This window comes from Hipposideros armiger, unplaced genomic scaffold (genome assembly GCF_001890085.2).
Source record: "Hipposideros armiger isolate ML-2016 unplaced genomic scaffold, ASM189008v1 scaffold_1821, whole genome shotgun sequence".
Lineage (NCBI taxonomy): Eukaryota > Metazoa > Chordata > Mammalia > Chiroptera > Hipposideridae > Hipposideros > Hipposideros armiger.
This window is the reverse complement of record NW_017733171.1, coordinates 35,464-48,206: the sequence shown is the minus strand read 5'-3', so window position 1 is coordinate 48,206 and position 12,743 is coordinate 35,464. Positions and strand designations below refer to the sequence as shown.

Here is a 12,743-nt window from a genome sequence, read left to right as displayed (position 1 = left end):
TCCGCCCTTGACTCCGCCCCGGCCCCGCCCCCAGGCCCTGACCTGGAGCCCAGCCCCGCTCTCTGTCCTGGAGGCCTGGTCTGACCCAGGCTGTGCGGGCTGCGTGCGGGAGGGGCTCCCACGTGGGAGGGCCAGGCTGTCCCCTGGGGCAGGGCAGCTGGAAGGGACCCAGCTCTTTCACCCTCAGTGTCAGCGGCCCCTCCTGCCCAGGGAGGGCTGTGGTCACCGCTGGATGCCTGGATTTCCAGAGTGGGAGATGGCAGACAACAGGGGACCCCCACCCCAGGGCAGGCGGCTCAGGTCCTTTGAAGTGTTAAAGGGACAGCAGCAGGTTTAGAAACTTTTCCCTTTACTTTCCTAAGTCTGCCAGAGAATGGATTTTTATTATCAGAAAGGAAATGGAAATAAAAGGGAAAAATAAAAACCCACATTGCACCAAGGTTTGGCAGGCCTGTGCCCGACCCACCGCCAACCAATGACGACCAGAGAACAGCAGCAGAGCTGAGCCCAGTGGGACCTGACGCCTTAGTCCCCGTGTGTCCAAATCCCACAATCGAGGAGAAAAGGACAAGAAACCAGGTCTCCTGACAGCCAGACAAGCCACATAGTCTCCTGGGAATTCTTGGGACTAGATGACTGTGGTGTTTAAGTGAAGGGCAAATATGTATATACCGAGGGTGCCAACGAATGTATACACATTCTTAAGAAAGGGAAAAACTATTAAAATTGTAATACTCAATATATAGTCACATTTTACTTCTGCAATTACAAGAGGTGCTCAAAGTGGCTCCAATCAGCATCCAGACACTTCTGATTATGGCAAACTGCTGCTACATAGACAGCGTCTCCTAAATGTGTGCACGTGGTTTTGGCACCCTCTGTGCATTATGTAGGGAAAGTGAGAATATGCTCCTGGTTTGGACAGAGTGTTTCCCACAAAAGGACATTACTGGTGGAGCTGCCTGGTGGGGCCCAAACCCAGTCTTTTCTATGATCACCCAGCCTGGTCTCTTATCAGAGGAAATAAAAATTATTCTTAATTTCTTTGCCCAAAGTGGCTTCTTTTCTAATTTTTACTTTGCTACATGCAATTGCAGTAGTTTCGAGAGAGGGAGCTGTCAATGATAAACCATCCAGCTTGAGAAAAAGACTACAAGACTTTATTTGAGCCAAACTAGAATAATTGCCAGAAAGCAAAGTCTCAACAGATTGAGAAAATGTTCCGAAAAATGGCTGTTTTGCAACTTATTTTATACAGTAGAATGAAAGGAGGAGGGTTACATGAAATTCACTGCTGGTAAATTAAGGGGGTGGGAGAAAGCAAAGCGGAGAAATCTCTGGGATTGGATAAAAAGGAAAATGGAGAGACACACACTGCTTTTACATTGGTGGGTGCAGGATAGTTAATAGCATTTTAGAGCATATAGAGATGGTATTTGGGGAACAAGACAATAAGGGATACTCTGACACTCCAAGGCTATGTTATCTTAGATGCAAAAAGACAACAAACAGGCTCTCCTATGATAAAGGGTGACCTTTTTTATGGCCAAGGATGTGACTACTAGTCACGACTTGCTTTTAGTTAGGAATTTTTATATTCAGACAGACCATCTCATTTGGTTATTTCATCTCCTGAGCTTGTCAGGTTTACTATGTGGCCCCTTTCCTGTACTCAGAGCTCTCAAATTGGTGTGAGCCTGAGTCTGACATGCACTAGCTATGTTCCTTGGGACAGGTATCGACCCTCTCAGGGTATTTGTTTTGTGACTTGTGACAGTCCCCGTTTCTATAGCTTAGAACATTCATTGCTTCATAGTGAGCATGAAATAGGTGTTAAGATGCAAGACCTCTGCTCAGGCCTTTGTTCTGCCTCCTGACAGGCCGTAAGGTTGCTCCTCACAAGGCCTGTCATTGTCATTTGTAAATTAGAACTTATTATATCCACTTGCTAGAATTTTAAGTTAATAAGATTATGTATATAAAAGGCTTAGCGCTATACCTGGCACAGAACAAATTTTCAGGAAGTGTTATTCATTGTTCTGATTATATTATGAGTTATTGTTGGGAGCCAGCTGCACCTCAGTATCTGACATGGCCAAGAGCACTGCAACTGTGACAAATTCTGAAGCTCTGACTGAGAAACAGATACTGCTTTATATCTTGGAAAATTTAAATTCCCCTTCTGATAGATATATCACAATAATTATATTTTATACACTAAGGCAATTTTAGTCACACTGCTAGTCTTTTAGTAAAGGTCAAAGTACACACCCTATAAATCTTAAGATCCTGCTTAGAAAATAGCATTTAGAATTGTTGGGTGGTCATGGTAACCATCTTTTGGACGATTATATAGAGGCTCAGGCCTTGGTCGCAGTCATTGTAAGTGGAGGGATTTGGGTGTAGTTGGGATAAGTTAGTCTTTAGCATAGAAAAGGTCTAGCTGTACCCTGGAGCATAAGAATTATGAGGAAGTAAAACCCTGATACTAATGGAACAATGGTCAAACTGTCTGGTATAAAAAGGGACATGCTGTAAAATAAAGTGAGACACTTCTTGCAAAAGCAGCCCTGTGTCTCTATGTGTTTTTTCCTTTTTCCTCACCGACGCTGTCTCCCCCTGAGGGAACCTCTGGACCTGCGGGAGCTGGTCTCCCGCAAGTTATTTAGCTGTTTATCTTACTTTAAATATGATTAGTGAACTCATATGAGTGAATATACAGAATTAAGATGAAACTTCTATAAACATGTATTTGAGACTTATTGTTATTAGATAAAGCAATTATATTTATACTCATAATTTTCCATCTATTAAGCAGATAACTTACTGGAAAATGGAATTGGAATAGTAAGATACTGACAATATTGTCCACATAAATTGTTCCCATTGCTTGACTGGTAGTTTAAACTTTGAGCCTAATTCCTTCACCTCAAAAGGTTGGTCAGAGCAAGAAAAACATGTATACAGACCCAATGATCCAGAAGCTCTACAGGTAGGAGTTTATCTCTAGGAACTGAGAGATGTGTGCAATATGAGAATATTCATTGCAGAAAAACAGTTGAAGTCAACCTACATTTATCAACAGGAAGAAGGCTAGACAATGTATGATATACCCATGGGATGATGTATTATGCAACCATTTACTATCACACTTACCCAAAATATTTTTGCAGTGGGAAATACGTGGAGCTTTAAAAATAGCACATATACGGTTAACAGTCTTGGATAAATTTCTAGAAACACAACACTTACCAAGACTAAATCACAGAGAAATACAAAAAAATGAATAGACCTCTAACTAATAAGGAGATTGAATTAGTAATCAAAAGTCTAATTAAGAAAGAGCTTTGGAAAACAGAGGGGCCTACAAACATAAGCTTTTACTGTAGAACACTTAGCAGAACTGTGTGCATAGGTTAGCCCAAATTACTTAATAATTTCTGAATGACTAAATAAGTCTTTTAAACATGTGATTGGTGGAAAAGTGAGGGAATGTTAAAGATGCACCAGAGTCACTCTCAGGATGTCACAGGGGCTCCTGGGCCACTTCATGCTCTTCTAACTACGTTTGCTGCTCTTCAATCTATGAGCACTTTGGGGAAATGTGAATTTATTTATACGGCATTTGGTTTTCTGTTGTGTTTAATTATAGAAGCTACCAGACATACCAACTCCATTTTATTTAGTTATTTTTTATTGTATTTTATTGTATTTTTAAGATTTTATTGGGGAATTGGGGGATGGGAACAGACAAGTTGTTGTACTTTTGTTCTTCAGTCTAGTTGTGGAAGATGTTGCTTCACTGGCCTAAGTTGGCACCATCATTACGCTTTTCCCAGGTGAGGCAGATCAGTCGCCAGCCTGTGGACAGCTGTTCACAGCGGCTGCTGGCCACTCAGGCTGGCTGCTGGCTACACACGGTAGCCCAGCTCCAGGTTGAGCTGTTGTTCAGCATCTTAGCCGTAGAGGGCTGTGTCACTGGCCCTCATATGTGGGATCCAAACCGGGGCCCTCTGGTGTCCCAAGCCAGCTCTCAACCAATGTGCCGCTTGGCTGGCCCTCCTTTTTTTTTAATTGAGATATAGGTCATATGACATAAAACTTACCATTTTAAAGTGTACAACTCAGTGATTTTTTTAAACAGCTATTCTCTATGTTGGGCAACCACCATCACTAATCTAATTCCACACATTCCTTTGAGTGCTTTTTTTTGTTGTTGTTGTTCAGCATCCTAGCTGTAGAGGGAAGTGTCACTGGACCTTATATGTGGGATCCGAACCGGGGCCCTCTGGCGTCCCAAGCCAGCTCTTAACCATTGCGCCACTCGGCCAGCCCTGTTAGATCTATTTTTATTTTGTTTATTTTTTTAAGGATTTTATTGGGGAATTGGAGGGAGGGAAGAGTGTTGGGGAATCGAAGAAGGGGAACAGACAGATAGACAAATTGCTGTTTTGTTCTTCAGTCTAGCTGTGGAGGACACTGCTTTGCTGACCCATGTTGGTATTATCATTGCGCTCTTCCCGGGTGAGGCAATCGGTCAATGGTCATTGGTCGGCCGCTCACTGAGATTCATGGCAGTCCACTGCAGCCCCACTGCAGCCTACACCATTGACGGTGACTCACAGCAGCCCAGCTCCAGGTCGAGCTGCTGTTCATCATCCCAGCTGTAGAGGGCACAGCGTCACTGGCCCTCAATGTGGGATCTGAACCACGGCCCTGCAGCTCAGATCTGGCGTCCCAAGAGAGCTCTTAACCAACTGAGTCACTCGGCCAGCCCTAGATCTATTTTTATAGAAGCAAGCCTTCTCTAGTCCACCACATTGTATTGTGGATAAATATGGGTATATCTACTTTATCAAATAAAACGAATCATGAAGGTGGGTAAGAGAATCCACACACTAGGCCCACAAGTTTATAGAAGCCTCCGCCCTATAAACACACAATGATACAGCTTACAGCTCCACACACACACTCTCAACAAACCTGACCCCTGGCTGACAAGCAGAGGGGAGCTGAACCCGGAGTCTGGAGAGGGATTTGGGTGCTGGTACCTGGTGTGCTCAGGGGTCTGAACAGGAGCTTCTGGGGGTACAACTCTGTTTCCCAGGCTTATCTCCATGGTACACGGTAGAGGATAGAGAATGCTTGGTTTTCCCACATAAAATGGGGACAGAACAGGGCAAGGGCTGCTGCTGGGAATGCAGAAAGGTGCCTCCTGCATTGGGTGTGTTCATGCATTTATCACCTTATCTACTTCATCATGTTTCAATTCTTTACGGACCTTTCTGGCAGGGGAGGGACCGCCCCTCGTGGGTCACCCCATCCTCAGGGGCAGCACAGGCCAGGCTGGAGCAGGCCTCTCACACACAAACTAACCCACCCAGTGCACCGCCTCTCTCTGGCCCACTCACCAGGACACAGGCTCCCTCTGCCTTCATCACCCCAGGCCCAGGTGCCCAGCACAGGGAGACGCCCCTCACCTCTGAACCCCGACATTATTCAACCTGGTCCATCCAAAGCTGCTCACCTGCCGCCCCTCCTTTCCCAGGGAAAGCCCAGTGAGCCGGGTCCTCAGCTGCCCCTCGCTCCCTGTCTCCTGCCTCCTGACCACCCTGGTGCCTCCACGTGGCCTCACGGGGCCCCGAGCCTCCTGTTTCCTGGACCTGTGAGTGTGATTAACTCTGTTTCCACTGATCCCTCCTGTGTGTCCTCTTGTGGCCACACCTGACTCACATCTCATGAAAGAATCCAGACAGTTGGTGCTAAAGCAGGAAGGTGTAGTGTTGAGAGGGGGCCTTAGAGACGTCCTGTCACTGCTTGTCTTCATGACTGGCTGTCCTGGTTGGGCTCCACCATCTGGGGAACCTTGGTGTCAAGTTTGGCTTCCTGTGCGTGTTTCTGTGCTGCTCTCTGTGCTCTCGTTTGGAAAGTCAACACCTCCTTCCTAAACTGTGGCAAAGGTAGGAGTCTGTCTCATGTCAGGGTGTTGTGGGATCTGAGCTCCTGCCCACGGGCCCTTGGAGCTGAGCTCAGACTCTGGGCCCCTCCCAGGGCAGAAAAGGGAGAGATCCAGGCTCAGCCCTGCCCTGGAACGGTAATCATTTATCTTTAATCTATGTCACAAAGGGCCAGTGTCACTGTAGCACAGCCCTGCGCATCAGAACAGACAGTGGGGACTGAGGAGGCTGCAGGTCATGAGCACATATCCCTGAGTCATCAGTGACCCCACAGCAGACACCCCCATGTCCCTGACCTCCATCAGAAAGGGATGGAGAGGCCCAAATCCTCAGACCAGGGCGTGTGCTTCCTGGGACCTGCAGAGATGATTGACATGGAGACAAAGACCTGTCTGCAGCCCTTCTCAGGATGCACCAGAAATCCAACACTGCCAAAGTGTTTTGTTATTTTCAGTTACTATTGAAGAGTTTCTGAGAGTGGGAAGAGACTTGTGATGTAGCTTCAATAACGAAGACTGTGTGGCATTGGTGGGGGTTGGACACACATCAATGGACCGGAATATGTGTGACCTTGGATAAACCAAGGGCTCCCTAGATGTGACACAGAGAGTACAGACCTTAAATAGCAATAAAAAGCAGGAGAATGGGAAGGACTGTCTTTTATTGTATGATTATATTTACAGCAACTTTACTAAAGTATTTTTATATTTCCGTCATGTATATAAATACTTGATAACTGAATAGATTTAGACTATTCGGTGTCAGAATGAGTCTGTATATAATGCTAATCACTTCATAATTATTACGAATACCTGTAAGGTTTAAAAACCTGCAATCCGCTCAAGTAGCCCACCAATTATTTTTATACTCAAAAAAGTGGGGCTTTTCTTTGACCTTTTTCAGTGTATCTGATAGACCATGTGCTCTTTTATCCCAGACTCAGATGCTGTGAATTCAAGAGATGAGACCCTACTGGGCCCAGAAGGACCAGGGTAGCCTGACTCAGTCCCTCCCCACTTATCAGGACCAGGCTGCCCCACATGCAAATTTCTGTGCAGGCTCCAGGGTAAAACCCTCCTTGGGCTGTGAGCTCACAGGTCTCTCCTCACACAGGGCTGAGGTCTCTGGGGAAGGCAGAGCTGTGGTCTAGAAGAAGATGAGGCTGCTGGGTCTTCTCCTGTGCCTGGTGACAGCCCCCCAAGGTGTGGGCCTCAGATGTCAGACATGGTCTGTGGGATGTCTGTGACTGCATGTGAGTGACAGACTGATTCTCCTTGTTCCCAGGTGTCCTGTCCCAGGTGCAGCTGCAGGAGTCAGGCCCAGGACTGGTGAAGCCCGCGCAGACCCTGTCTCTCACCTGCACTGTCTCTGGATTCTCCATCACCAGTGGTTACTACTGGAGCTGGATCCGGCAGCCCCTGGGGAAGGGGCTGGAGTGGATCGGGAGCATTGCTTATGAAGGGAGCACAGCCTACAGCCCATCCCTCAAGAGCCGCACCTCCATCTCCAGAGACAGGTCCAAGAACCAGTTCTCCCTGCAGCTGAGCTCTGTGACCTCCAAGGACATGACCGTGTATTACTGTGCGAGGAACACAGTGAGAGGAAGTCAGTGTGAGCCCAAACACAAACCTCCCTGCAGGGACAGGAGGGCTGGGCTGCAGGGGGCGCTCGGGACACCAGGGGGCGCTCGAGACCCACGAGAACAGGTGTGACCTCGGTGGGGAAGGGACTCTTTGTTGGGAGCAGGGATTTCCTCTGAAAGCTCTCAGCTGCCCTCAGGGACAACAGTTGCTTCTTCTTTTTGGCTTCGTTTCACACTCTCACTGCAGACAACATGTGAAGAAGGGACAGTGTCTGTGTGCAGGTGACATGTCACACTGGCTGGGAACTACTCATTCACCAAGTTCCTGTGTGTCCTTTATTTATTTCTTCATAAAGCGACCACCCTGAGGACTCTCGTCTCCCTGTGGTTGGGAAACACTTTCCACAGAGAGACCCCAGTGCAGCCCAGGCCCCTGTGTGCTGACCTCAGTCTCTCTGCCCTCCACATGCCCACGGGGTCCTCACATGGCCCTTCCTTCCCACAGGCACACACGGCCCCATGGGGGATCAGCCCCCAGGACCTCCACCCACAGGTCTCTGTCCTCCCTGCAACACGTTACCCTGTTGGTCGTCATTTACTCAGGTGGGTGTAGAAACCCACTCAATCATCTTGTCTCCACCATCACAATACTCTTTTCAGTCCAATTTCCTGTTTCCCTCTGATAAGGACACTTGGGATGACAGTTTGGTCCCACTCGGATAGTTCAGGGTCATCTCCCATCAGCCCCCTCAGCCAGGTCTGCACAGTCCTGTCATCTGAGAGAACACTCTCAGGTCCCAGCGATAAGATTCTAAGTATTCCTGAGGGTCGCTGTTCAGCTCCTCACACTGCCCTGGGGATCAGCACCTCAACTGCAGCTCAGGAGCCTGGGGACAGGTTACCTTTCCTGTGGTGATGCAAGTTGTGTGACAGTGTGAGTGTGTGCATGTCAATTTGTTTGCAAGTGTGTGAGTGTGAGCGTGTGTGTATACATGTTAGTTTGCACCTGTCAAAGACAGGACGAGTGCATGGACACATATAAATTCCCACATGTGGCAGAGTGTGTATGTATTGATGGTCTCGAAATGCTGAGTCGATCCTGCTTCACCAAAACGCCTTGTGATTAAACACAAGTATGTATGTCCACTTGTTAATGTCTATGCACATGTGTGTTTATGAGGCTGTGCCCATTTATGTTTTGAGTCTCTATTCTGAGCCCCAATGGCTCACAGAACAAGGACTTTCTCACTTGTGAATGAGACCAGGCTCCCAGGAAGTGAAAACCTGTTTCCCATCTTTGCCAGGTGAGTGTCAGCCAGAGGACAGGGGCTTGTCATGGACACAGCACCTTTGGGGATCTTCTTCTCCTCGATGGAAACTCACTTCTGTGAGTGTCTCAGATTATGAGTGTAAAGAGGCTGGAAGGTGAGGGTCCCCTCATTCACAGTGCCCACCTTGTACCCAGGTGTCCTCTCCCAGGAGAGCTGCATGAGTCAGACTCAGGACTGGTGAAGGCCCAGGAGGGGCTGTTTTGGCCCATATCCCCTTCCTCTCAGGTCACAATGGACAAGAGCTTCCTGGAAGCTCAGAGTGGAGTCTGGGCTTGTACTTTCCTTATGGGGCGTGCCTGAGCCCCTAAATATTTGCAGAGCTGGCTTCTGTCCCCTCCAAATACTAGCTGTGTGACTTCAGGCAAAGGCATGGAGCTCCGTCTCCTGGCCTGTCAGGTGGGGATAACCGCTCCCGCTCAGGGTGGCTGTGAGGAGTCAGTGAGGTGATGCAGGTCAGCTCCTGCCCAGCACGTGATCAGCCCTCACTCCCCCTCCCTCTTCCATTCTTAGTCCTTTTTCCACCTTCAATGGGCTGGAGGAATCAAGAGTTTAGCAAATTGTCTCCTTGTGGCAGAAGGAGCTCTCCTGTTGGTGTCCACACAGCCAATGTCCCCTGAGTGCTGACTCCAGTATCTGTGCAGCTTTGTCTTCAGGACAGCGCTCACCACAGCCCCTCCTGGTCTTCACACCCCTGCTCCTCTCCAGACTCATGGTCCCCGGCTAAGCTCAGGCCGGCAGCTCCTCTCATCAGGCAAACAACAGTAATTTCCACACTCTCTCCAAATACCTTATTGCTTAATTCTGTGGAGTGCCCTGGCTGAGAGTTGCTGTTTTCAGAATCACTTATAATTTTATATATATATTTATATATACTCACCTGATGTGGAGTACAGCATAGGGAAGAGTCAATGGAATTGTAACAGCTCTATATGATGTCAGAGGGCTAGTAGATTGGGGGAGGGGTTATCCTTTTTGAGGGGTACAGATGACTATTACATTGTTTCGTTCACCTGAAACTCACTTAAAAAAAGAAGAATCGTTAACTGCAGTGTGAGAGTTGTTCTCATTTTCATTGGTTTCTCTCCATGTACAGAAACTTGGAGAAGGGTAACTGTTTCTCTCTTCACAGAACACCTACCTCCTCCCAGTGTGTCTCAGGAAGGAGCTGGTCCTGCACACCAGAGGGCCCGCAGAGACCAACCCCAGCTGCAGGTTATAGAGTCAGGTGTTTCCCTGGTGCAGGAACCTCCAGCTGCTCCCGTGTCAGTTTATGCTGCAGATCTTTCTGTGGGATGAAGAATTAGGGTGTCTGTAAGGCTGGCATTCTCAGCACCATGTCTGTGCAGTTGGGAATTTCACTGTTGAGTCCAGACCCTGTGAGTTGAACAGTTGTATTTCTCCATCCACTTATTTGTTGCTTGAATAATAATTTGATCCTGACATTGCTAGATTGATACAAATATTTAAATAATATTTGAAGTACGTAATCAAACCTCCCAATAAAGAAAAGCCCAGGTCTAGATGGATTCAAAGGTCAAGTCTACAAAACTTCAAAGAACAATTAATGCCTCTCAGTCAGTTCTTCTCAATGTCTTTCAAGAATTGGAAGAAGAGGGAACACAATTATTGAGGTGACCATTACACTCATGCCAAAGCCAAAATCAACACTAAAAGAAAAGAAAATGACAGGCCAATATCCCTGATGACCATAAATGCAAAAATCCTCAAGAATATGCTGTGATATCTACCAGCACATTAAAATAAGCATTTATCATTATCAAGTGGAATTTATTCCTAGAATTCATGGAAGGTTCAACATATGTAAATCAGTAAAGGTGATACACAACATTCACAGAACGAAGGAAATAATTATATCATCATATAAATAAATATAGAAAAAAGAAAGGGCTTCTGAACAAAGTTCAAAATCCCTTCATGATAACAACTCTCAACAAATTAGGCTCATAAGTGATATACCACAACCTAATAAAAGCCACACATCAGAAGCCAACAGCTAACATCATGGTACACAGAAAATATTCGAAACCTATTCTTCTGAGATCAGGATCAAGACAAGGGTCCCCACTGTGACTGTTTCTATTCAACATGGAACTGGAAGTCCTGGTCAGAATAATTAGGCAAGAAAAGCAATGAGTGTCTAAATCAGAAAGCAAGAAGTAAATTTATCCCTTTTTATCTATGTTCAGGTGACAAGATCTTATACACAAAAACCTGAAGACTGCACCAGAAAACTAATATAAATAGAAATTGAAATCTAGAAAGTCGCAAGATACAAACTCAATATACACACATGATTTGCATTCCTACACTCTATCAATAAATTAACTTTGTGGGCCGGCTGAGTGGCTAGGTTGGTTCAGGGTTAGCAAAAGAGCATGGGCTCTGAGCAACAGGGCTGCCAGTTAGATCCTACATGGGCCAATGACGCTGTGCCTGAGCTGAGCTGCTGCTGAGCTGCCAACAGGTGGCAGGATGGCTCAGCTGGTGAGAGCACATGCTCCTAACAAGACTGCCTGTTAATGATGGGCTAAGCCTGCCTGCAACTAAGACTGAACTTGGCTCCTCGAGCTGAGCTGCTGCCCGGATGGCTCAGTGGATAGAGAATGCACTCTTAACAAGGCTGCCTGTTCGAATCCCACATGGATGGTGGCTATGCCCACCTGCAACTAAGACTGAACACAGTACCATGAGCTTAGAGGCCACGAGCTGCCGACAGGCAGCCAGATGGCGACTGGCACCCTCGACAACTAAGATTGAAGAACAACAACTTTGCTGGTCCTCTTCCCTAATTCCCCAACACTGCTCCCCGACCCCAATTCCCCAATTTAAAAAAATAAAAATAGAAAATAAATTAACTTTATGACTCTGGATAATGTGTGTGGCTATTTCAGGGAATAGTACAAAAAGACATCTTGAACTGGCTGAACAACAAGGAAGATCCCACCTAATGAAGCAAGAAGCCTGGACGTGTGTGGCCTCTGTTGGTTAATTCAAACACGCATGTAATGAAAACTTTCCCCGCAAGTTCTGCACATTGATACACCCAGTGAGTTAGCTTCGTGTTCCAGGTGACTCCCATCATGAGACGACATGGTGACAACATTCTCCAGGGTCACACGCAGACATGGATGGACTGGGAGACGGAAGAGATGGTTCTTGGGGAATTAACTTCTGAAGAACCAGGAATGTACCACAGACCCTCGCTCCTGCCTCCCTGACTGGAACCACGTCACATGTCACTGAGACACAGACACCTTTATATAACTAGTGATTTCATGATAAAGGTTAATCCATCTTAGAGATTGCCATCAAGATGTTCACTAGTTTAAAAGCACAGACTTCCAACAAGCAGTAAATATACCTGAGAGTTCTAGTGCACAGTGTCATGAATGTAGACAACAATACTGTATTATATTCACCAACTTTCTAAGAGAGCATTAAAAGGAAATTATTAACATAATAGAGTGGCAAATTATGACTACAATGTGAATCACACAATACGTAAAAGTATCCATTTCCCATGTTGTACACCTTTAATTTACACAATGTGTCGAATATTTCAATGAAATTATTTTTAATAATGGAAATTCCATAACATTAATGTGTGGAAGGTACCTGGACACGTTTTAGAGGAAATCATATGCAACATTATGTGCACTCAGAACACATTTTGTAGGCTATGTATGTGTAGATGCGTTTATTTTTCTGAAATGTGTGTGTGTGTGTACATGTGTGTGGTGTGTGTGTACTGAGAAAGTAGTTTGAGAACCATTATTATAAATAAAATTATGTCCTCATATATTGAGAAATGATTACCACATAAGTTTTGTTATCATCCATCGTCTTATATAG

At 46.2% G+C, this 12,743-nt stretch overlaps 1 gene segment (V, D, J or C); it reads left to right on the top strand.

Moving 5' to 3' along the window:
- Positions 1-7,076: 7,076 nt before the first annotated feature.
- Positions 7,077-12,743, top strand: part of LOC109378240 (Ig heavy chain V region 1B43-like) — a gene marked incomplete at its 3' end in the record, with an annotated part of 32,771 nt that continues 27,104 nt past the window's right edge. The window contains 1 exon segment of the V gene segment in view: positions 7,077-7,159. Within this exon segment, the coding sequence occupies positions 7,114-7,159 (46 nt within the window).